We start from the raw sequence: 23348 nt of genomic DNA, 5'->3' as shown, positions 1-23348 counted from the left end.
GACTTAGCAGAGACTGTTGGTTGGTTCCTATGATAGCTATTAACCTGGGAAATGAATGAGGAGGAGGAACAGAGACAGTCAGCGTTTCCTTTGTCAGGGATTTCCTCCAGCAATCCAGGTTTATTTGGAGGAGACTTATTTAGAAAAAATTATCATCCAGTATATCAGGAGGGGGGTTACTGGCCAAACACATTCTGCAAGAGGCCCGTAGGCAGGGTCCTCATTTAGGGCCATGCAGGTCTGGACCTGGGGTACCTCCATCCATTTCCCTGGTTTCCCACCGGAAAAATCTAACCAAGAGGTCACACCGAGGCCATGCAGCGTTACAGATCAGTTCTTTCTTGCAATCTGAATGGTTCCCAGTGGGTTAAAAGGCATTCCAAGGGAGAGTCCTTGGGAACTGAAGAGAGAAGGTCTGTTATCAAAAGTCCTCCCTCCCCCAACTCCCAGGTGACGTGCCACACAGTCCATGTCAGAGGTCCCTGTGGTCAAAGCAACCCAAAGGTGTCCCTTGAACAAAACTGCTGTAATCACCGCCCTGCTGTAAAGTCCCTGCGGGAGGGACACTAGCGTCCTTCCACTCCCCTATCATAGCCTATGCTACAGACGCAGGTGCCAGTGAATGGACTGAAGTACCCTACCTTGCTGTGAAGTCCGTGAAGAACCCACCGTTTTTAACCCATGGAAAGCAGTAGAAAAAGTTTACAAAGGGAAATTACCCAATTCTGTAGTTTAAATAGTTAGTAGAGGACATTGACGGAAAACAGTGAAGAAGGAAATCCGTTATGGTCTAAGCGACATTCCAACACGTGTAGTCTTTATAGCCACCTTCCCTAGGAAGTGGTTCCGGTTGGGCTTTCACTGAACTGGGCCCTGGTTTCAGCTGGCTCTGAATGGCGTTCTCAGAGCCAGAAGCGGCTCGACCAGGGGGTCACGTTAGACCAATGAGGAGGAAGCCTCCCAAAGGACTCTTAAGATTGGCAGCCGTGCTAGTCACGCAGGTGGCTGTCCCATGCCTAAGAGAGACACAATTTTTATACAAGGACAGGAATAAAGAAAGGGCATCATGTTTCTTGGTCTTATTACCATTCCGGCCTGGGTACTAACTTCCAGCCAAAAGGCAGGCTTTCTCCTCCAGGTAGAGTAGCTATGGGCTAGAGAATTGCAGCCAGAGCAACTGACATGAAAGTGTTCCAATAAAACCGTACTCCCCGAAAAGCCCCTGATATGAGCGTAAAGGGAGGGGAGAGGAAGGACTCACCAAGTTTGCATCGAGGCTCAGAGTCCAGGTCAAAAGACTCAAAGCCCCACGTAAGAACCCCAAAATGATGTGGAAAATTGTTGTGGCTCAGAGCCAAAGGTCAAGAAAGAATTCTTGAGACATTTTTTGTGCAAAAGATGGTTTTATTAAAGCACAGGGCAGAAAGAGTGCACTGGGGTTCTCAGGAATGACTAATTATATACTTGGAGTCAGAGGAGGTAAAGACAAAGGAAGTTTCCAACAGGATTTTCATGTGTTAAGGAAGACTTACAGGGGCACCTGAGTGGTTCAGTCGGTTAAGTGTCTGAGTTTGGCTCAGGTCATGATCTCACAGTTTGTGAGTTTGAACCCCGCATCAGGCTCTGTGGTGACAGTTCAAAGCCTGGAGCCTGCTTCAGATTCTGTGTCTCTGCCCCTCCCATGCTCATGCTTTGTTTCTCTCTGTCTCTCGATAATAAATAAACATTTAAAAAAAAAAAAGGGGGGGGGCCTGGGTGGCTCAGTCGGTTAAGTGTCTGGCTTCCGCTCAGGTCATGATCTCACAGTTCGTGGGTTCGAGCTCCGCATCAGGCTCTGTGCTGACAGCTTGGAGCCTGGAGCCTGCTTTGGATTCTGTGTCTTTCTCTTTCTGATCCTCCCCTGCTCACACTGACTCTGTCTGTCTCTCAAAAATAAATTAAACAAAAAAGGAAGAAGACTTACAAGATCCTGGAGTCCTGGCTATTGGCAAGCCAAGGTTGTTTTTGCCTCTGGCAAAGCATGAACATTAAGATTGGGAGTTTCTGGAAGAATGGCGAACTCTGCCTGCCTGAAGTATTTGTCAATGGGCTGCAGGTTACAAGGAAATTTAATTTCATGTACATTTCATTTGCCTTCATTCCGCACATCAGTAATATTCTCATCTGAGGCTCAGAGAAGTTGGAAGTTTCCCAAGTCACAGAGGTGGTATGAGGCAGAGATGGGGCTTGGATCTAGGTCACCTCAACAGTTCCATTGTGTATAGCCCGAAAGTGGCAGTGACTGGGAGTCAAAAGTGGCAGATGAAAGTTGACAAATGTCTGGTGGCTTTGTATCCAGTAAAGAAAGAGAGCTTTGAAGACCCTGCACAGGGTACTCACAAAAATAGTTAGAAAGGCCATGAGGTGTTTAGAGAGGAAAAAGAGAGGAAAAGGAACCCCTCACCTTGAAGAAAGCCGAGATGGGGGGAGAGAGAGAGGAGGAACAGTAGTTCACACAAACATGTTTTCCAAGGCCCAGAAGCCTTGAGAGTAGTTGTCAGGGTAATCGTTTAAATGTGGTATTGTGCCTTCGTGAAAAGTAATGAGCTGTTGAAACCCTTTTGCAGTTTGGTGGGTGTATCAGGAGCTACTCAAGCTGGTAAACCAAGGTTCCTCCCTACAGCAATCCCAGAGCAATCACACACTTTGCAGGAGGGAATGTGAGATGCTGCATCCTTTCTGGAAAGTAATCTGGCACTGGGTGTTGAAATTCAGAATGCTTGTGCCTTTTGACCAGGCAGCCAGAATGTGGGGGCTGATTACAGACGTAAAACCCTGAACTAACAAAAGGATGTATTGTGCAAGGATATTTATGGCAATGTCAACCGAAATGGTGAAATCCAGGAATGACTGGAAAGTCTTCGATAGAGAAGTGGCTGCCTAAAAGCTGTTCAATGGGAGATTTTTGCTGCTCGGGTTTAAATCTATAGCCATTACTATCGAAGGCAGGTCTTTATTACTAAGCAAAGAAGGAAATCTTTGGAAAACCTGTATAGTATGATCCTTCGGGGTTTTGTTTATTCCTGGTAAAGTAAAATAAAATTAAACCAAAGCCTTTTTTAAAGTTTATTTATTTACTGAGAGAGAGAGAGAGAGAGAGAGAGAGAGAGAGTGAGCGAGCACGAGCCAGGGTGTGCAGGGAGAGAGAGACGGGGAGAGAGAATTCCAACTAGGCTTTGTGCTGTCAGCGTGGAGCCAGACACAGGGCTCAAACTCAAACTGTAAGATCATGACCTGGTGGTAAATCAAGAGTTGGACACTCAGCTGACTGAGTCACCCAGGCGCCCCTATGTGTATACATGTTTGTATGAATAAGGAGGGAATGTAGAAAGACACGCAAAACTCTAAGTTACCTTAGAAGAAATTAATTTTAAAAACATATACATCTCATTATTTATTTTACATAATGAGCAGGCATCACTGTAATATTTTAAAGTAAATGTATATGTAATTAAATTGTATATGATAAGCACCCATTGGTTCTATATCAAATATGTTTATATATTTAGTTACATATAATTTATATGTTAAATTTTATTTTACTAAAAAAATTTTTTTCATGTCTATTTATTTTTGAGAAAGAGAGACACAGAGCGTGAGTGGGGGACGGTTAGAGAGAGAGGGAGACACAGAATCAGAAGCAGGCTCCAGGCTCTGAGCTGTCAGCACAGAGCCGAACACAGGGCTCGAACCCACGAACTGTGAGATCATGACCTAAGCCGAAGTCAGCCACTTAACTGACTGAGCCACCCAGGCACCCCTATATGCTATATTTTAAATGGATAAATTATATGTATTACATATTATTTAAAATTTTATTTATTAAATAGATAAGATAGTCAACATTGTGTATTTCATTTTATACATAGAAATAGGTATTGCTTCTATATAAGAGATTATACATAGATGTATACATGCATGGACATACATAGTATATATATTATATTGTATACATTGCATTTTATATTGTATATAATGATCATGCAAACAGATGTAATAGAATATTTGTGGCGGCACCATTTGTAAGAGCTCCAAATTGGAAACCTCCCCAATGCCCATCACAGTATCATGGATAAATAATTTATGGTGTATATACACAATAGAAAACCACAGCTATGAGAATGACCACACAATACGTGGATGAATCTCAGGACTAGTGTGTGATTCCATTTACATAATGTTCAATGCCAGGCAAAACTGCTCTATCCTGGTCATTGGGACAGAGGATCCTGGGAAGGGGGTTGGGAGTGGGGGCTCTGAGGCTGGCTTGTCTTCTCTTTCTGTTGCTGGTTACACAGGCTGTTCAGTTGATGGAAACCCAGACATGTGTGTACTTTTCCATATGAATGTTGAAAAATATATTAAATGCCATCTTAAAGCTCATTTTTTAAAAAGTCATTGGGGAACGCCCGTCCTTCCCAAAAGAAGCCAGCCTGCTTCCCTGGTTGGGTCGGGCACGTCTGGTCTGGCCTCCCCAGCATCTGAGCCTCCCTTCTTCTCGCATCTCAGATATCTCGGGCACGCCTGAGACGTGGAGCAAGCTGGAGCGGGACATCCTGGACAACCTTACCCCCGAAGTGCTGGAGGACTATGGACAGGACTATATCCTTGGGCAGCTGGATTTTCTCAAGATCATCAGCAGGAGCGGCAGCCCCGACGTGTCCCCTGTGCTCCGGGACATCCGGCACGCCGTGTCTGCGAAGAGACCCTGTGCCCTTTACTCACCAGGGCCGATGGCTTTCCCGATGCTCTGCTTTGTGTCCTTTAGTCCTACTGGCATATTTGATTATTTTAACAAAAAGATGTGTCACTTTACAGGGGGCGTGCCCAAAGCGTTAACTAAGCAGGCCTAAGTAAAGAATAAGGCACACGGGCAAATATGTGGGAAATGTTAGTCTCGGGATGAAAAGAAAACTTGAACTTCCCATTAAAGTTGTGGTTTCCTCCCTTGCTTTCCCTGTGAATTCTGTGGGTTGAATAGGACTTACCGGTGAGAAAGCTGATGGGTAGAAATGACCCCCGTGAAAAGCGTGAATCAAGCGCCAGCCTGCTCTGCACACATACATTTCACATATTCTCTGATCTAGTTCTCATCAGAGAACCAAGGTAGGTATTTTCACCCCTACGTAACAGGTAAGGGAATGAAGGATCAGAGAGGTTAAGTTGCCAGTTCATTGTCACACAGCTGGCAAAAGGCAGTTAGCACTGAAATCCAGGTTGGATTCCACTGCCTGCCAGGAAAAGTGGAAGAGAAAGAAATGACAGGAAAAATAAGATTGGGAAGGGAAAAAGAAGAGGAACTGGCAAGGACAATAGTCAAATGGAGTTTTTCTCACTGAGAATTGAGATCCTGATATAACTACTGTATTCAAGGTATTGGTTCGTGTGTGTGGTCAGTGCTTTGTGTGCCTCCTCTCCCTTCCGCTCTCTGGAGCCCTGGAGCAAACAGGATGAGGTGTCTCATCTCGGGCTCTGGAGGCCTTTTGGCAGACCCAGAGCGTGGGAGTGGCTGGTCTGATGTCCAGAGTAACTGTCACTTTCATCTCCCAGGTGAGCAGCCCAGGCTGGAAAAACCAGCATCGTTACCTGGAGGAGCCAGCCAAACGGAGCAAGTTCAGATACTAAGAGAGGTGGGGTCAAGTTCATCTAGGGGAGGCAAAAGGGGAGGAGCTGGTGAACAGAAGGGATATTAAAGGAACTAGAAAAAATAGCAGTTTGACATGAGGGACACAGAGGTTCAGACATCATTCATGCAAACCTCTCTTTCTTCCATTTCCTGTCTAGAATGTGAAGGCTCTTTTTCTACTTTCCAACCTCCTGGAGATTTCAGGAGGATAGATAAAATAACAGTGCTCTGCAATTTTCCCCCCAAAGAAAATAATAAATAACAAGATAGTGAGATAAATAGTTATGAAATTATTAATATGATACATTTTTAATGGCTAAGCATGCCTGGTCATCATTGCTTTATAGCAGAGCAGAAAGAAAGGAAAAAATAAAAATCAAAGGTTAATTGATGAGGTCCAAAGTGGGTGCTTTTTGGAGATAAGAGGCGTCAAGGTCAAAGCTTCCATTTGCCTAATTCAGTTGTAGAGAGAGCAAAGGGTTTGTATGACCAGAATTTGGAGGAGGACCTGGTATTGCGTGTTTCACCATAACCCAGTGCTTTTCAAAGTGACCCCTAAACCTCAGCATCAGCACCACCTGGGAACCGATTAGAAATGCCAATTCTCAGTAGCCAACCCAATCATATTTTAGGTTTCTGTGGCTCTTGTAACCAATTAAGAAAAACAGCAATTTAAAACAAAATACAGGGGTGCCTGAGTGGCTCAGTTGGTTAAACATCCGGCTTCGGTTCAGGTCATGATCTCACGGTTCGTGGGTTCGAGCCCCGCGTCGGGCTCTGTGCTGACAGCTCAGAGCCTGGAGCATGCTTCCAATTCTGTGTCTCCCTCTCTCTCTCTGACCCTCCCCTGTTCCCACTGTCTCTCTCTGTCTCTCAAAAACAAAGAACATTAAAAAAAAATTTTTTTAAACAAAATACAGTGAAACCTTGGATTGTGAGTAACTTGTTCTACAAATGTTCTGCAAGACCAGCAAATGTTTCTAATAAATTTTAACTTGATCAATGAGCGATGTCTTGTGATAGGAGTACTAAGTGATGCCAAATGTCACATGATCACAACTGAGCCAGTGGTTCTTGAGATTTGCTTTGATATACAAGTGCTTTGGATTACAAGCATGTTTCTGGAATTAATTATGCTCACAAACCTAGGTTTTACTATACATTTACTATCTTACGGTTCTGCAGGTTGGAATTCTGAAACAGCTCTTACAAGGCTAAAATCAAGTTGTCTGCAAACCTGTGTTCCTTCTGGAGGCTCTAGGAGATAATTCATTTGTTGCTTCTTCCAGCTTCCAAAGACCTCCCATGTTCCTTTGCTTCCATGGTCTTGTCTCCTCTGCCTCCCTATTATTAGGACTCTTGTGATGGCACTGGGCTCACACATCATCCAGAATAATCTTCTCATCTCAAGATCTTTAACGTAATCACATCTGCAAAGTCCCTTTTGCCACATGAGGTCACATATGGTCCCGGGGAATTGTGTGCCCTTATCATTAACTAGAGGCAATTATTCTATGACCATATCTATTGAATCTGAAATTCTGGGGGTGGGCCCACCAACTTGTATTGTACTGAGACTTCTTGGTGGTGCACACTCATGTTTGAGAACCACTGCCCTAGGTAAGGCTAGGCTGGGGAGTAAGCAGGCTGAGGAATGTGTGGTCAGGCCACAGAAGGAGGGGAAAAGCTCTTTGAGAACAGTGGGAGAGAGCTGGAGACGTCAGGTTAAGACCTGAGTGTGGGGCCTACTATCTCTTCTAATGAAAATCCCCAAGAGGCATGGGGAGAAGGTGCTGGGTAGGGATTGAGAGGGTCTGAGAATCTCAGATTGGAGAAGTTCCTAATTGGTCTCCCCCAGGAGGGCTTCCATACTCCATTGGGATTACCCCAGAGGGAAGTACAGCACAAGGTGGTCGTCTAGTTCGAGAAAGACTGACAGCTGCTTCCCACAATTCCAGTCTTGACTCCCTTGGGCCTGGGTGAGAGTGAGGAGGACTGGAAAAGTCACTGAGGCTCTTGGAAACAGTAGGGAAAGAGCTAAGAGTGAGCGTCATGATGCCCGTGGGCAGGTGGGGGTCTGCTGTAGCAGAAGCCACTGGACGGACAGCCTTGATGGGTCCTGAAATGGGGATAAGAAATTCAATGGAGGCTAATGAGTAAGAGATAATGCTGCTTTCCCAGTGTTGGACAAATAGACCAGCCTCTCGGAACCCAGATTCTGAGGACAAGAGAAGGAGAAGTGGGGGGGGAATTTCACATGTCACTGCACATTCATTGGGAAGATGCTGTTTTAAACCAGCAGATTGTTACCTGAAAGTATTGATAAGCATCCAAACATGTTTCGTTTCTTTTCTTTCTTTCTTTCTTTCTTTCTTTCTTTCTTTCTTTCTTTCTTTCTTTCTTTCTTTCTTTCTTTCTTTCTTTCCTTCCTTCCTTCCTTCCTTCCTTCCTTCCTTCCTTCCTTCCTTCCTTCCTTTCTTTCTTTCTTTCTTTCTTTCTTTCTTTCTTTCTTTCTTTCTTTCTTTCTTTCTTTTTTTTCTTTTCTTTTCTTTTCTTTCATAGGCTCCCTGCCCAATATGGGGCTTGAACTCATGACCCCAAGATCAAGAATCACATGCTCTACCAACTGATCTAGCCGGGAGCCCCCAAACATAATTCATTTTTAGCACAATTCCTGTAGTTTCTCAGAAAACAAGAGAGACAAGTATTACATGCAAAACTCCTCCAGGCCCTGGCCATGTCTGCACAGTGTTGGTGTCCCTGGTTTACCACAAAAAACCAGTTAACTTGCTAATGGCAGATGGGAACCTCCAGTGCATCAGAGACTAGCATGATGAACAAACAGGTGAGATTTAAGTTCTGGAGATCGGAATTCATATGAGAGAAAATATGGACAGGGACTCATGGCAAAAAGCATTTCATTCTCCCAGCCCTGCTCTTCGGATCAAGGGCAGGATACAAGGTACATGAAAAACCTGGTCACATGATGTCACACGCAGATCACATGAAAAACCTCATCTATTTCCCCTTCTCTCTTCCTTTTCTGTGTTTCTCTGATGCTGGCAGTAGGAAAGTAGATGATCCTTACAACACACCCAGGATAAGAGGAAGGAATTAGGAAAATATCCAGTGAAAACATGATTTCTTGGGGCACCTGGGTAGCTCATTCGGTTAAGCATCTGACTTCAGCTCAGGTCATGACCTCAAAGTTTGTGGGTTTGAGCCCCACATTGGGCTCTGTACCAACAGCTCAGAGCCTGGAGCCTGCTCAGGATTCTGTGTCTCCCTCTCTCTCTGACCCTCCCCCACTCACGCACTGTCTCTCTCTCTCTCTCAAAAATAAAATAAACATTAAAAAAAATTAAAAACAAAGAAAATATGATTTCTTTATTACACTGGGAGCTGATAAATGCCTACAAATAAGCTTTCCTGTATTATTTGAATGGAACATTAAATTTCATCGGCTTCATTATGCTGGTGATAAAGCCCATGTTTTGGAAAGCTGTTCTGGATGGTGTAATCCTGAGGAAGGATAATTCTATGCAAACAGCTCTGGGTGGTGGGACCTCCTGCCCCGCGAAAGTCCCCCTATTAGCTCATGCATTGTGGTCCACTCACGGGCTTGGGACACCTGCTCTGGCTTGGCTCTGGATAAAGTATTTCTCTACCCACATGTCTTGTAATTCAGTATTTCTCTCCAGGATCTCAGGCTTGGATGGGTGTTTCTGAGAGTGAGTTCAATACCCAGCTCAGAATTCCACACCAAGAGATAAGAATCAGGGGCCCGTGAGTGGCTCAGTTTGTTGAGCGTTCGACTTGGGCTCAGGTCATGATCTCACTGTTCATGGGTTCAAGCCCTGTGTTGGGTTCTGTGCTGACAGCTCAGAGCCTGGAGCCTGCTTCAGATTTTGTCTCCTCTCTCTGCTTCGCTTCTCCTATGCTCGTGCTCTCTCTCTCTCTCTCTCTCTCTCTCAAATATAAAATAAAACATTAACAATTCTTGAAAAAAAAAAGAAAAGAAATAAGAATCAAAAGGAAAGAAGAGAGGCGGCTGGGTGGCTCAGTTGCTTAAGCATCTGACTTTCAATTATGGCTCCTGTCATGATCTCATGGCTCATGAGACTGAGCCCTGTGTTGGGGTCTGTGCGGACAGCGTGGAGCCTGCTTGAGATTCTGTATCTCCCTCTCTCTGCCCCATCCCCACTTGTACCCTCTCTTTCTCTCAAATAAATAAATAAATAAATAAAAACTTTAAAAGGAAAATAGGAATTTTTCTGTTAACATTTCTTTTGGGGTTTTATCCCTGACGTCTATGAGTCTTATCCCTTTGAAATAAGGTGAAAGAAAATGCTTGCTGGACCTCACGGTACAAACCAAATATTTCAGATGATCCCTGGCAGTCCTAAACAACTGGAATGATATTTGGCTGGAATAACAGTTTAAGGTACATTGTGTCTAGGATGATAAGACATTCTATCCTGGACCATCACAGAGTTTATTTACCAGATTGCAACATATAGAATGACTAAAGCAAAGATCTCAGCTTGCCAGGGGAAACAGGAAGCTTGACCAACAAACTCAAAGCTTTTGTCCCAAGTTATTTCTTATAATCGGGTGATTCCATTCATGGTGAGGAGGTTCCAGTGACCTGGTAATTGCCCTGCAAGTTTTAACTTTATTTAACTCTACTTTCTGTTTTTCCTCCTATTTTCACCCTAGATAATGATCCACTGATGGACATAATGTAATCTGTCTCCGGTATTGTCCGATGTTCTCTCTTCCTGACTCTTCAAGGTGAATTCCATATACAGTTAGTCCTAACTTGAGACATACTGTTCTTTGTTATGATTATGATTTCTAGGTAAGACTTGAGTTTGCAAAACATTTTTTCACTGATAAACACAAAATTCACACTTGCATCTTGAATGCCCATGGTAAATAGCAAAACAGCTCTGAAAAATCATGAAGTTGGGCACCTGGGGTACGTGGGTGGCTTAGTTGGTTGAGCATCCCAACTTTGGCTCAGGTCATGATTTCACAGATTTTGAGTTCAAGCCTTGCCTTGTGACCTCTGATGTTAGGATGGAGCCCACTTTGGAACATCTTTCTCCCTCTCTCTCTGCCCCTACCCCACTCACTTTCTCTCTGTCTCTCTCTCTCTCTCTCTCTCAAAAAGAAATAAACACTTAAAAAATCATAAGAGGTCTAAGCCAATACATGTCATTGCCATTGTAATGTTGGATATTTTGGGGGAGAGATTCTATGTGTCCCCTCAAAATTCCTCTGTTGCAACCTGACCATCAATGTGATAGTATTAGGTGGAGATTTTGGGAGGTAATTAGCCCTGGTGATGGGATCTGTGCCCATCCAGGAAGAGAAAGGAGAGAGCTTGCTTTTCTCTCTTGCCAACAAGATGGTGGCCCTCTGCAAACCAGGAAGGGAACCTTCTCCAGACACCAGATCTGACAGCACCTTTATCTTGGACTTCTCAGGCTCAAGAACCATGAGAAATAAACGTTTGTCTTTGGTGACTCGGCCTGCAGTATTTATTACAGCAGCCCAAAATGACTAAAACACACCGACTGAGCCTGCTGTTCCACAGCTCAATGACCTTAAGTAGGCTGTTTAACTCCTCTGCATCTTAGGGTTAATTTTTTCTTTTTACACTAGAAATAGGGGCAGTGGTAATATTAACATCAAGCAGTTGTGATGATTAAATAGGATAATTATGCAAAGAATTTAGCCCGTGCCTGACATTCAACAAGGGCCTATTCATGGAGTAATAGTAGTTGTTTTCTCCTTGCCATGGGAGAGCATTTGCTATGGACAAAGGTCACACCAGTATGTCCTTTCTTGGTGGAGGTCAGATGGTGGGTTGGCCAGTATGGCTCTACATTTTTGCAGCCATGAGTTTAAGAACATTCTGATCCAAACAACAGATTTCACTGCCAATTGGCTACTTCCTTCCACAAGAGCACGATGAGTCTTTCAAGGACAAACAATGACGTTTATACCTCCCACTCTTCCTGATAGAGTCCCTACTGCCTTCTCTTTTTTTCAAGCTGATAATCATCGGTGGCTTTCTATGTGCCAGGAGCTCTGTTGAATAGCTTACTTGGATTACCAACTAAATTCTTCCAATTACCTTGAAATATGTACTCTTACCATCTCCATTTTTAAAGATTAAAAAAAGTATTTTTTAATTTTTAAGTAATCTCTACACCTGATGTGGAGCTCAAACTTACAAACCTGAGATCAAGAGTAACATGCTCCACGGACTGAGCCAGCCAGGTGCTCCTGTTATCTCCATTTTTAAATAAGAAATTGGGCTTACTGGGGCACCCATGTGGCTCAGTCTATTGAGGGTTTTACTTCAGCTCAGGCCATGGTCTCATGGTTCATGAGCTCAACCCCCTACATCTGGCTCGCTGCTGTCAGTGCAGAGCCCGCTTTGGATCCTCTGTCCCTTCTCTCTGCCCATCCCCTGCGGGCACTCTTTCAAAAATAAATAAATATTTAAAAAAAGAAAGAAAGAAACTAGGTTTACAAAGTGAACTTGCCCAAAGTCACATTTCAAAGCTATTATGTAGTAGAATTGAGTTTTTTAAAACTGTGGTAAAATACACAAAATATAAAATTTATCATTTTAACCATTTCCAAGTGTACAACCCAGTGGTATTCAGTATTCACAATGTTGTGCAACCATCACGTTTATCCATTTCCAGAATTTTTCATGCTTCCAAGGGTTGAGCTTTTTAAACTGAGTTTGTTCAACTTGTAGTTTGTGAAAGGAACAGTTGTGCAGTGGTTAAGAGCATAGATTCTTCCAGGGCACTAATTTCAGTTCTGCCCTTGATGAGCTATGAGGTTTTTGGAGAGGTTACCTGATTTTTCTAGTGCCTCCATACTTGGATCTGTACAGAGAGGGTGATTTTCAGTGGTACCTATTTCACAGTATGGTTATAATATTAAATAACTTAATCCATTCTAGGTGCTTAGAATTTACCTGGGAACTGGTAGACACACAATGAGTATTAGTTATTATTCCTCCATACTGCTAATCATGGGGTACTGTAGTAACGATAGGTGGGAGCTAGAACATGAGCTTTGCGTGAAGAAGTGAAAGATCATGCCATTTCAAGAGGACTTGGGCTCAAGGTGATATATTGCTTCCTGACAGAATGCTGATATGGTTTCATTAAGTCACTAAAATCTTTTCTGATGTTGAAAGGCAACAAGATCTCTCTCATCACTAGATAACCAAGTAGCCCAAACAAGACACTGATAATATATATGTTCATCTCTACCTGCCGTGTGGGCTCCCCTGCTGATGGAGAGCCTGGGATCCCCTGGAGAATGCAAGCCTGTGTATGTACCTTCCTCAAAACCTTTGTAGGACTCACAACTTCCATGCCGCCCTCCGCCTCCTTTCCCAATGGCAAGGAATAGTTTTCAGAATATGTTAAAATCTCATATATATGCCCAGTGGACACACACCAGAGTTTTATTTAACTCATTAATGAGAGGGCCAGTGGACAACCAGAGAATAATTAAAACTGTGGCTTCGCCATGAAGGAATACCATCTCTCATTGAAGGAAGGTGAGGGGGCAAAGAAAATTTGAGGCCAAAGGCAGTTATTTGTTTTTTTAACTTTTAAATATTTATTTTTGAGAGAGAGAGCGTGTACACGAGTGAGGAAGGGGCAGAGAGAGAGGGAGAAATAGAATTCGAAGCAGTCTCCAGGCTCTAGCTCTCAGCACAGAGCCCAACGTGGGGCTCAAACTCACAGACTGCAAGATCATGACCTGAGCCAAAATCAGATGCTTAACCGACTGAGCCCCCCAGGCGTACCACTATTTTTTCCATCCTAGATAGACGACCACTTGCGCTTCCTGAGTCGGGATTTCATAGACAAGCTCTGTGGCTTCAGAGCCGTTTATCTCACGTCAATGTGTTGTTTTGATAGCAATGGGTGTAGTGTTGTGTGCTGAATGCGTGAGGAACTTGGAAGGGGATGGAAAATTTGTTTTCAGTTCTGGTAGGTGCTGAAAGCGACCTTACAGAGGTGTGTGGTCCACCCATCTAGTAAACGGACCTGCTGTAATTAAGAGAAATGGGAAGATTAGGACCCAGGAGCAGAAACAATGATCCTTCATTCATTCCAAGGCATCCATAGTCACCTAGTGTGTCAAGCTTCATTGAAGTTCGTTGGGGGCTGTCGGAGTGTGTCTCCCCCACGAGGATCATGAGACCTTCTGGCATTACTGTGTAATGAGTTTCCTAAGTGAGCCATACCGGAGCCTCTGAAACTCTTCCAAAGAAGGCATGTCCATCTGTGGTAAGAGAGAAGTCGTAAGCAATGTATCTGTGTCCTTTGTTGAAATGTTCTTTCTTATAATTACGCAGTGTTTAAATTGTCAACATTTCCTGCTTGAAAGTTACACTTGACATTTATATTTTTATGCAAAATTGGGAAAAAGATCCGTCACCCATATTTCAACTAATGTAAAAAGAACACCAATTCAGTGTTATTTTGGTATTTTATTTCTGTCCTGAGTGAAATAATAAGAGGGGACAAAACATTTTCCTGCTCAGGACAGCTATGAATGGACAATTGAAGAAAAGCACAAGGAAGCAGAGACCTAAAGCTGAACAGGTAATGCCTAGCATCATGATTTGTATGCAGGAAAAGGAAAGTGGAAGGTGTAACTGATTTCTATTATCTTGGTGTCCTGTCACTTCTGCTTCATTGTGAATCAATGACGAACTTCCTGCCTTGCTGGGAAATGGGAGGTAACTCCACTCTCGTAGATTCCGAGGCAACAGCAATGCGTGAGCAGGTGTTGGAGGTAGGAGTGGATCCAAAGTAAAGACAACCTCTGTCTTCCCAGAAATCACTGTGTAGGAGACAGGAATATATCAAGACTTTCCCCGGACTTCTCAGGGTCAGGGAGCACAAAGCGCTGAAAATGAGAAAGAGGCACCGGGGTGGCTCAGTTGGTTGAGCATCTGACTCTTGATTTTGGCTCAGGTCATGATCTCAGGGTCATGGGATGGAGCTCCATGTCAGGCCCACAGGCCCCCACTGAATGTGGAGTCTGCTTGAGATTCGCTCTCTCTCCCTCGCTCTCTCTCCCTCTCTCACTGGTATGCATATACTCTCTCTAAAATAAATTTAATACAAAGGAAAAGAAAAAAAGAAAAAGAGAGAGTGTCAACATGAGGAACATCCTAAGATCAAAGGCAAGAAGATTTAAAAAGTACTGTGTACATACTAATCAAAAGTAACTGGGTTATTATTATTTTTGATTAGTATAGTAGCCATACGAATTAAACTCTAAGGAAAGAAGCATTTCATACGTTATCTGTCCAACTGGACATCAAATGTTTCTCTTCTGTGACTCCTGGGTGCTCTGCCTTCTCTGATGTGCCCAGTTCACTTAGTCCACCCAACCTACACGGTGAACAGGAGGGAGTCATAATCCAACCCCAAACCCTGGGTTTCCTCTTTCAGGTCTCACCCACTGCATTAGCAACTCCTTCTCCCATTTAAGTTTCTCCTGAGTGCCTACCTTGTGTCAGGCAAGGTGCAAGGAACTGGGGGTATATCTGGGAACAGATGGATCCCTGCTGTCCTGGAAAATGACAGTATAATAAGGAAGATAAACATGCAGGAAGCAAATAATTAGTTGTTTGATGTGAATGTGTGATTGGTGCTACTAAGTGTGAGTGTCCAGGGAGCTTGCTTTTAGCTGTTTCCTATCAGGGCTCTAACCACTAAGCCAACCACCACTGGCTCTTATGAAAAGAAGCCCATAAAGGATAAAACCCTTGACAGTGGGGCCCAGGAGATGTAAGAAGGGTAACAGCTCTTCCCTGAATGACTGCCTGACATTTCAGGCTGCCCAAGTCACTCTAACTCAGATATCTGCTGCTCCTAAACCCTCAAGAAGTGGCTCCAATGCCTATCTGGTACCTGCTGGGGATACATGATGCTGCCCAGCTTGATCTCAAAATCAGCCTCACTTAGGGGCTCAGCAGCCAGGTCTGCAAGCTCTGGACCACAGGGAGGAGCCTGTGTTCTGGTCTGAGGCTAGAAGCCACAGAATCAGTTCCATCCAGGAACTGGTTTTGTAATCCCAAGACACAAGCCAGGTGACAGAAGGCCAAGAAGGGGTGAGGGCATCTCTGACGAAAAGCTGGGTGGATGATGAAACTTGGGCAGAGGGGCTGTGACTGATTTTACACTTTTGCTGAACATGAGCTAAGAGGCCTCACTGAAAACTGGCTCATGCCTTTAGACTTCTCTCTCTCTCTCTTTTTTTTTTTTTTACATTTTATTTATTTTTGAGAGACAGAGAGAGACAGACCGTGAATAGGGGAGGGGCAGAGAGAGAAAGAGACACAGAATCTGAAGCAGGTTCCAGGCTCTGAGCTAGCAGTCAGCACAGAGCCTGATGCAGGGCCCAAACCCATGAACTGTGAGATTATGACCTGAACTGAAGTTGGATGCTCAACTGATTGAACTACCCAAGTGCCCCTAGGCTTTCTTCTTTGAGACCTACTCAAGGAAGCCTATAAAACTTTGCCATTTCCTTCAAGGACCTCAGGACTTTAATCCAGTCAAAGTCAATGTCTCTTCCCGTCTTCCCCAGGCTAAGTTTCAGGGTGGATGCTAGCCTCTATGGGGCCTTTTACACATTAGTAGACAATCTACCATTGTCTGCTAGATACACAAAGTCTCAAGGATCCCCTTACCGAAGGGGACTGAAGGCTGAATGTCAGGCCCCTCTTCCTCAGAAGGACGTACTGTGAAATGCAACCTTGCCCAGCTTGATGGGCTCCAAGGACAGTTTCTGGTCATCCCTCCCTTAGAATGTATCCTGCAATGCCCCAGTTCGTGTCAGACTCAGGAGGATGAGCAAGCAGCCGCTGGAGAAGACAATGTAGCAATCAGCTTTGACTCTACCTCCCTGTAAGGCCTCAATTCTCAGGGAAGCAAAAATGATTTCAGATCTTGAACAGAAATTCATCAGGTAAGGGATGCACAGACTTGGGATGCACAGACTCTGGTAAGATACCAGGCAGGGCAAGCAAGTTTGGGGTTCTAAAGCTCAAACTAACAACCAGGAATTTGCTCTTACCTCTTGCCTTGCTATCCTCAACATCTTGCAGGATGCAGCCTGGTAAGCATTTCTAGTGAAAGAGGACAAAGAGAAGGGGATGGAAAGACAAGGTGAGAATGGGTAGAGTGAGGTGTTGGGAGTGCTTGGAGGCAATGGGGCAAACAAACACAAAGGGGAAAGGGCTTTATAAGGATAGAAGCATGAGTGAGCCTGGGGGCTGCAGGGCGTTGCACCGTGGGGGGACAAGGAATTCTGGCCAGGCAACATTTTACTCTTTCCAAGTTGAAGACAGCACAATCCAGAATGCGAAAGGTGCTGAAGGTCTCACGTGGTTACGGAGAACCTTTCTGAGGAGGGATCATTTGGGCTGAGAACAAATGTTGAAGAGGAATTAGACGTAATCAGTTCTAATAGAGATTTTAAAAACTGAGGGGCACCTGGGTGGCTCAGTCGGTGGAGCGTCCGGCTTTGGCTCAGGTCATGATCTCAAGGTTCGTTGGTTCGAGCCCCACGTCGGGCTCTGTGCTGACAGTTAGCTCGGAGCCTGGAGCCTGCTTCAGATTCTTTGTCTCCCTCACTCTCTGACCCTCCCCTGCTCACGCTGTCTCTCTCTGTCTCTCAAAAATAAATAAAAAGCATAAAAAAATTGAGTGTTGCTTTGTGTATGATGAACACACACACACATGCACACACAAGCATATAGTTCAATGAGTTTTGAGAAATGAACACACCTACACACCAGTGTGTGTAGTCCACACTGGCAAGAGTAAGAATCACAGTTCACTTTCATTCATATGGATATCTATTGTTCTTACACCATTTGTTGAACAGACTTTACCTTCCCCACAGAATTGCCATGACACTTTTGTAAAAAATCACTGACCATATAGATAGTGGTCTATTCCTGGACTCTCTTCTATTCCATTGATCTATCTGTCTACCCTGTGCCAATGCCATACAGTTTTTCTTTCTTTTTTTAAATTTGTTTATTTATTTTTCGAGACAGAGAGGGAGAGAAAGACAGTGAGCGGGGTAGGAGCAGAGAGAGGACAGAGGATCTGAAGTAGGTGCCATGCTGACAGGGTAAGAGCAGCAAGCCTGATTCAGGGCTCAAACTCATGAACCAAAAGATCAGGACCTGAGTTGAAGTTGGTCGCTCAACTGACTGAGCTATCCGGGTGTCCCTCTTTTTTTTTTTAATGTTTATTTTATTTTATTGGGGGGGGGGAGCTTGCATGAGCAGGGGAGGGGCAGAGAAAGAGAGGGAGAGAGAGAGAATCCCAAGAAGGCTCTGTGCTGTCAGCGCAGAGCCAAATGTAGGGCTCGATCCCACCTGCTGTGAGATCATGACCTGAGCAGATGCTTAACTGAGCTCCCCAAGTGCCCCTAGTTTTTATTTCTTATTTTTCTTCTTTGTGTCTTATTGGATTTTTTTACCTCCTATTTTTAATATGAATATATTATAGTTCAATTCTTTTGATGGTTCCTCAAAATTTTATCATGTACACTTTATGTTCTATTTTAAAAATAATATTTGCATAAATTTGTATTTCTAGTTTTTTCTTGAGTAAAATAAGGAACTTAACATAGTTTAACTTTCCTAAAATGTTGCCCCCCCATTTTCTCATGTTATTTTTTCTGGTTTATTTTATTTTATTTTTTGTAATGTTTATTTGTTTTTGAGAGGCAGAGAGACAGAGCATGAGCAGTCACAGAATCTGAAGCAGGCTCCAGGCTCCGAGCTGTCAGCACAGATCCTGATGCAGGGCTCGAACTCATGAACCATGAGATTATGATCTGGGCCAAAGTCAGCCACCTAACAACTGAGCCACCCAGGCGCCCCTCTGGCATAGTTTTAAAACCAGATAATTAGACTTTTTACAATCATTGCATATTTAGATTTTCCAATCAATTCTTGCTGATTCTTGTCCTCATTAATTCTTTTGCATGACACAATTTGTCTTTATTTTCCTAAGTTCATTCTTCAATATTTCTTTAGGGGAGGGTATGTGAAGAATAATAGCTCTTAATTTCTGGGTATGCGAAAAAAATTTCAACCCAGAATTCTATACCTAAATGAATTCTCATCAAGAGTGATTCCATTTCTATTAATGGAATAGAATATATATAATTATATATATATATATTTTTTTTTTTTTTTTTTGAGAAGGGGGAGAGAGGCAGAGAGAGAGAGGGAGGAGAGAATCTTGAGCAGGCTCTATGTCCAGTACAGAGAATTTGATCTCATGAGGATCATGATCTGAGCCAAAATCAAGAGTTGGACACTTAACCAACTGAGACACCCAGGCATTCCGAGTATGATTCCATTTGTAAACTTGACTTCAAAGTCTACCTGCTAAAGGATTCATCTTGTCCAGATCCTCATATGAACTACATTTTTTTTGTTTTTTATGTTTTTTGAAGACTTTTTTTTAGAGAAGTTTTATATTCACAGCAAAATGGAAGGGAAGGCACAGAGTTTTCATATATGTCCCCCTTTTCCATATTTTCGGTGTCCCCCTCTATCAACATCCTCCTCTAGAGGGGAATATTTGTCACAGTTGATGAATGCATTGACACATCATAATCACCTAAAATCCACAGTTTATTTTAGGGTCCATTCTTGGTGTTACATATTCGGTGGGCTTTGGAAAATGTATAATGACATGTATCTATCACTGTTATATCATACATTGTCCCTGCCCTAAAAACCATTGTCCCATTAATTTGTCCCTTTTCCTGTTCCCCCCAAGTCCTCCAAACTACTGATCTTTTTATTGTCTCCATAGTTGTCCCTTTTCTAGACTGTAATACCGATGGAATATAGTATAGTCTTTCTAGATTGGCTTCTTTCACTTAGAAATATGCACTTAAGTTTCCCCTATGTATTTCCATGGCTTCATAGCTCATTTATTTTTAGTGCTGAAGAGTATTCCATTTTCTGGCTGTACCACAGTTTATTTATTTATTCAACTACTGAGGGACATCTTGGTTACTTCCAAATTTTGGAAATTATGAATAAAGTGGATATAAACATCTATGTGGGGGTTTATATGTGGACACCTCTTCAACTCCCTTGGGTAAATGCCAAGGAGTGTGATTGCTGGATCATACATTAAGAGTATGTTTAATTTTTTAAAAAAGCTTTTTTTCTTCAAGTATACTGACACACAATGTTACATCAGTTTCAGATGTGCAACATACTGATTCAACATCTCTATATGTTATGATATGCTCACCACAAGTGTAGCTACCATCTGTCACTGTATAACCCTATTACAGTCCAGAGTTAAGTTTAATTTTATAAGAAAATGCCAAGCTGTCTTCCAAGGTCGGCATACCATTTTGTATTCCTGGGCCACATGGTTTTGATTTCTGCTTATTACTGAGGCCAAGTTCTGCTGTTGGCCAATGGAACATTTCCCCCTCTTGTTTTTAGGTTTGGCTACATGTTTTTAAACTTGGTGGAGTTTCTTGTATCTGTTTAGTCCTCCATTTTGAGCAGACATGTTTAGAGTTGGGAACAAGCACTACCCAGGCAGAGAAAAGAGCATGTACATAAACCCTATTTAGGGTAAAAGGAGAGGAAGAACTCATGAGATGAGATCCAACAGCAGGTCCAGATTACACAGGGCCAGGATAAGGAGCTTAGTGTTTATTCTCAGTGTAATGGAAAGACACAGAAACTTCTTCAACTCAAACATGATCAATTTCCAGATTTAAAAATTAATTTGGCATTTATTGCTGGCTTTCTTATTCACTTTACTTATCCACCTTCTGAGAGCTCTGGATTTTACTTTCATATACATATGTGTGTTTCCACAGCTTCCAAGCATTTATTTACATTTTGAGAATGCCTTGCACAATATAAATAAAATTTTCCAGCATTAGTCGGCAAAAAAAGAAGAAATTGTGTCAAAGCACTGCCTTAACCCTAGGTTATAAACTGCATGCGTCATAGGAAGCAAAAATGTAATTTGCATTAGATTTGACCAAGTTTTGCTAAATTAAAATATATCAAGTAATTATTCCACAAGTGCATTGCAAGCCAAAGAGGGAGATGGAGTAGGGAACCTACAGATTAAAAGAAATTTGAAGAAATATCAACTGGTCACAATATATAGACTTAACTATCAGGTATCTATCATCTATCAGCTGTCAATCATCTATTTGTCTGCCCACCTGTGTTTCTATACCTACATTATCAGTAACATTTGTTTAAATGCCTGGTTCAGAGATGCTATCTTAATTTGAGTTCCACAGAAGCAGACCCTTGGATGAGGATTCAAGTGCAAGCAGTTTATTTTAGAGGTGCAGGGAAATCTTGTAGGGGGGTGAGGAAAAAGCGAAACAGCCAATACGCTGCCTTATCAAGCATGTCAGCACTGAGGGCAACTGGAGCTAAAGTCCTGGGAAAGTTCTCCAAAATGGTGTTAAACACACACCTCACTTACCTCCAAATAGCCCCTCCTGAGTGGTGATGGGGTGTTTTGATACTAACTCTGATCAGTGGTTGGCTGAGGCTACTCTCAGAAGAAGCAAAGTCCGAAGTCTCCAGCACTTCCGTGTCGTGCCCAGGCAGAATGCAGAAGGACATCTTCCTACAATTCTGGGAAACGGTTTGGACAGAGATGTGGATCCTACAGGTGGAGGTTGGCTGGGGCACCATGACATGAGCACTTAAGGGAACGGGCGGGGCCCCAGTCTGGAGGGCTCTAGTTTGCTCCTTCCACCGCTCAGACCGGCTTGTGCTCTGGATTAATGCCTTCTTCAAGGTGGTGACCGGTCACAGTATACAAAATAAAAACTTACAATCAGAGGATTAGTGAAACTAATGACAGTCCTTGCTGCTGCGGTTGGGTCTGATGTTCTAATAAATATTCATTATTTCTCTCCTCAACCATCCATTCTAGATTCCCCTCTCACCTGGCAGTGCTTCTGGTGGTCAAGGTCGTTTTTCCGGAGAGGTAACACGGAGCTTCATTTCTGAAAATTGCAAACCTTTGGTTACCGTGCCCTCCTTGGGTAATGGTGCATGCAGTTCCCATTTATTGTTTTCTGGGGACACGGAGGTACCATGAAGGGCCCCAGTGAATTCCTGGGGTACCACACATACTGCTGTCTGTCCCCATCCTGCAGCAGCAGCCTTAGAAGAATATCGTGGGATGGTCCACATGAATTACTCCTGCTGGTAGAGTGACTCTTTCCTTAGCCCGCAGGCACTGAGCCGTTTATGACGGCGTGACACATGCCTACGCGATGGGATGGGAGTGAGGAGAGGCATTGTGGCTCAGTGTTAGGTTCCTCCTGACCTTCTGACGGTGCATCAGAAGGAGGATCATCTGCCTCCAGACTGCGAATGACTGCAGGTCACTGAGAGGGGGCACCACTGTGTAGACTACGATGATCTATTTTACCTGTTGACAGAGCATCAAAACAAAAACCTATATGGTGAAGAATTGGCCCCAAAGTTTTAAGGGAGTTACTTTTAGAATCTTCAACCTGAAGCTGATCTCTTCCTGGGCCCCTTCTCGGGAAGTTCAGTGAAGAAGGAGTTTTCCATTTTCCCTCCTCCCTCTCTTTCTTAAGAAGGAAAGTATTCTTCACCAAGGAAATGAAGAGTGAGTTTATATTAGAGTTCTTATACTCAGAGTAGATTTCATATGAATTGGAGTTTGGGGAATAAGACAAAACTAATTAAAAAAAAAAAAAAACTGATCTTCACACCCAGTGTGAGGCTCGAATTCACAACCCCAAGATCAAGAGTCACACGTTCCACCAACTGAGCCAGCCAGGCATCCCAAGACAGTACTAGTTCTAACATCTTTAAGTATTAAAGCCAACCAACTTTCGGTGTACATAATTCATATTCACGAGAGCTTTTCTTAGCTTCCTAATTATTACTTCATCCCACCTTTGAAGTCATTGGTTATATATTTAGTGACTTGGTGTTTTGGAATTGCTTCATCTATGAGAAGCCAGCCCAGGGAGGCTAGGCACTGCTTAGCTTTGCTCTTCTGTTCTCAGGTATAAACATGGGAAATGCTGGAATTCTGCTTTGCAAATTGCGATTAGTTCATGAGTGCTGGAGGTTGTTTTGAAGCCCTCTGCTGCCACCCGACCTTTCTTTTCCCACTGAGGCTGCTGACCCAGTGGTCTGCTCCATCCCTGCCCAGGGTGCTTCTGCCATTTTTGGTAGAGACAATGGTAGCAACCTCAGAATTGTCCACTTGAACATTTGGGCTGTAATTTCTAAAAATCTAAAAATCTAGATGTTAACTTTCCCAGGATCAAGGAATCCAGGCCATAATCTGTGGAGCAAGTCTTCTGAAAGAGGCTGCAGGGTTAATACCATCCCTGTGTGAGGACGGGCCAGCCAGCAGCCTAACATTCTGGGATTATTTTCTTCCCTGGAAATTTCTCTCCAGCAATCATTGAAACTTATCCCATTTAACGGATTTCTCCTGGCTAGTTTGGAGAAACGTTGCCCCCTACCCCAAACCCTGTCATCCAATTTACAAGGGCAGGGTGGGCAGGAGGGAATCATAGGTGTTCA

General features: G+C 43.3%; 1 protein-coding gene across 3 annotated transcripts in view; it reads left to right on the top strand.

Moving 5' to 3' along the window:
• The window catches only part of HSD17B2 (hydroxysteroid 17-beta dehydrogenase 2), an 84594-nt gene extending 79603 nt beyond the window's left edge, over positions 1-4991 (top strand). For all 3 annotated transcript variants that reach the window (XM_029925232.1, XM_029925234.1, XM_029925233.1), the window contains one exon: positions 4549-4991. In XM_029925232.1, coding sequence (XP_029781092.1) covers positions 4549-4892 — 344 coding nt within the window. In that variant the 3' untranslated portion in view covers positions 4893-4991. The remainder of the gene's footprint in view (positions 1-4548) is intronic.
• The last annotated feature ends 18357 nt before the right edge of the window (positions 4992-23348 follow it).

This window comes from Suricata suricatta, chromosome 16 (genome assembly GCF_006229205.1).
Source record: "Suricata suricatta isolate VVHF042 chromosome 16, meerkat_22Aug2017_6uvM2_HiC, whole genome shotgun sequence".
Taxonomy (NCBI): Eukaryota; Metazoa; Chordata; class Mammalia; order Carnivora; family Herpestidae; genus Suricata; species Suricata suricatta.
This window is presented reverse-complemented; position numbering and strand designations above follow the sequence as displayed.